Source organism: Stegastes partitus, unplaced genomic scaffold (assembly GCF_000690725.1).
Source record: "Stegastes partitus isolate 25-593 unplaced genomic scaffold, Stegastes_partitus-1.0.2 Scaffold1529, whole genome shotgun sequence".
Taxonomy (NCBI): domain Eukaryota; kingdom Metazoa; phylum Chordata; class Actinopteri; family Pomacentridae; genus Stegastes; species Stegastes partitus.
In genome coordinates this window covers 197823-198810 of record NW_007579260.1, presented here as the reverse complement: position 1 = coordinate 198810, position 988 = coordinate 197823, and the positions used below count along the sequence as shown (strand labels likewise).

The 988-nt window shown below is 52.5% G+C and overlaps 1 protein-coding gene across 1 annotated transcript in view; it reads right to left on the bottom strand.

The window, feature by feature from the left end:
* The window catches only part of LOC103371142 (serum deprivation-response protein-like), a 6449-nt gene that overhangs the window by 3440 nt on the left and 2021 nt on the right, over window positions 1-988 (bottom strand). The window contains exon 3 of the mRNA XM_008300373.1: window positions 823-948. Coding sequence (XP_008298595.1) covers window positions 823-948 — 126 coding nt within the window. The remainder of the gene's footprint in view (window positions 1-822; window positions 949-988) is intronic.

The window sequence follows — 988 nt, the reverse complement described above, 5'->3', positions numbered from 1 at the left end:
GGAAGCATCTCAACTGATTGGTGGAGAAAGAAACAACAGACAAACCAGAGAACCTGTTGGAACCTGAAATGCGCCTTCATGTGTTCCTATGGGAACATAAGAGGATCTCTAATAAAAATGCCCGGGAACCTTCATGGACACTACCGGAGCTCGACAGGAACAATGGATGTTGGAACAACGGATCCCGACAGGACCTCCAGGGGAACCATGGGGACTCTGGGGGAAGCATGTTCAGAGCGACATGCAGGGAACCAAAGACAGACTTCAGCGGATCCTTAAAGGAACGTTAGGAAAATATGGGGATCGCTGAGTGTTCGAGGGAGTTGAGTGGCACCTCACTGGAACATCAGCTTATACTGGATCTTTGTAGGAAACTGAGCAGAACCAAAGGAGAACCTGGAAGCACCTGGACAGCCTCACGTTGTGCTCGGCGTCACTGTGATGTTAAACTGGGAGACAATCTACCGTTCAGAACCCTGTTCTCTGAAATATCAGCTGCATTCTACCTTTACCTTCACTGGAACCAAAGAGACCAGAACCAGAACCAACAGAACCATATCAGAACCTGGAGTGTGACCGGCTGTCCACAGGCTTTTTGTGGCATTCAGTGAAGAGCAGAGCAGACAGCAGAACCACACACCGGCTTGAACACACACCAGAACTCTGTCGGTTCCAGGTCGCTTCCTGCAGCAGCTTATGAACAAATAAGGAGACAGTCAGCGGGTCCACTGAGCTGCAGGAGGAACTGCGTCTCCCAGCATGCATTAGGCCAGCGGCACCAGGAAGCCCTCTGCTCTCTGCTCTCTGACCTGCTCTCCTCCGTTCCCTCTGTGCTGCTCCACTCACCTGGAAGATGAGCACTTTGAAGTTGTTCCTGCTGATCAGGTGGGCGTGGTTCGCCTCCAGCTTCTTCACCTGGACGCCCTGACGCTCCATCCTATCGCGCACCTGCAAGAGCACGACGCGGGGTTCAGAATGCCTGCAAGGT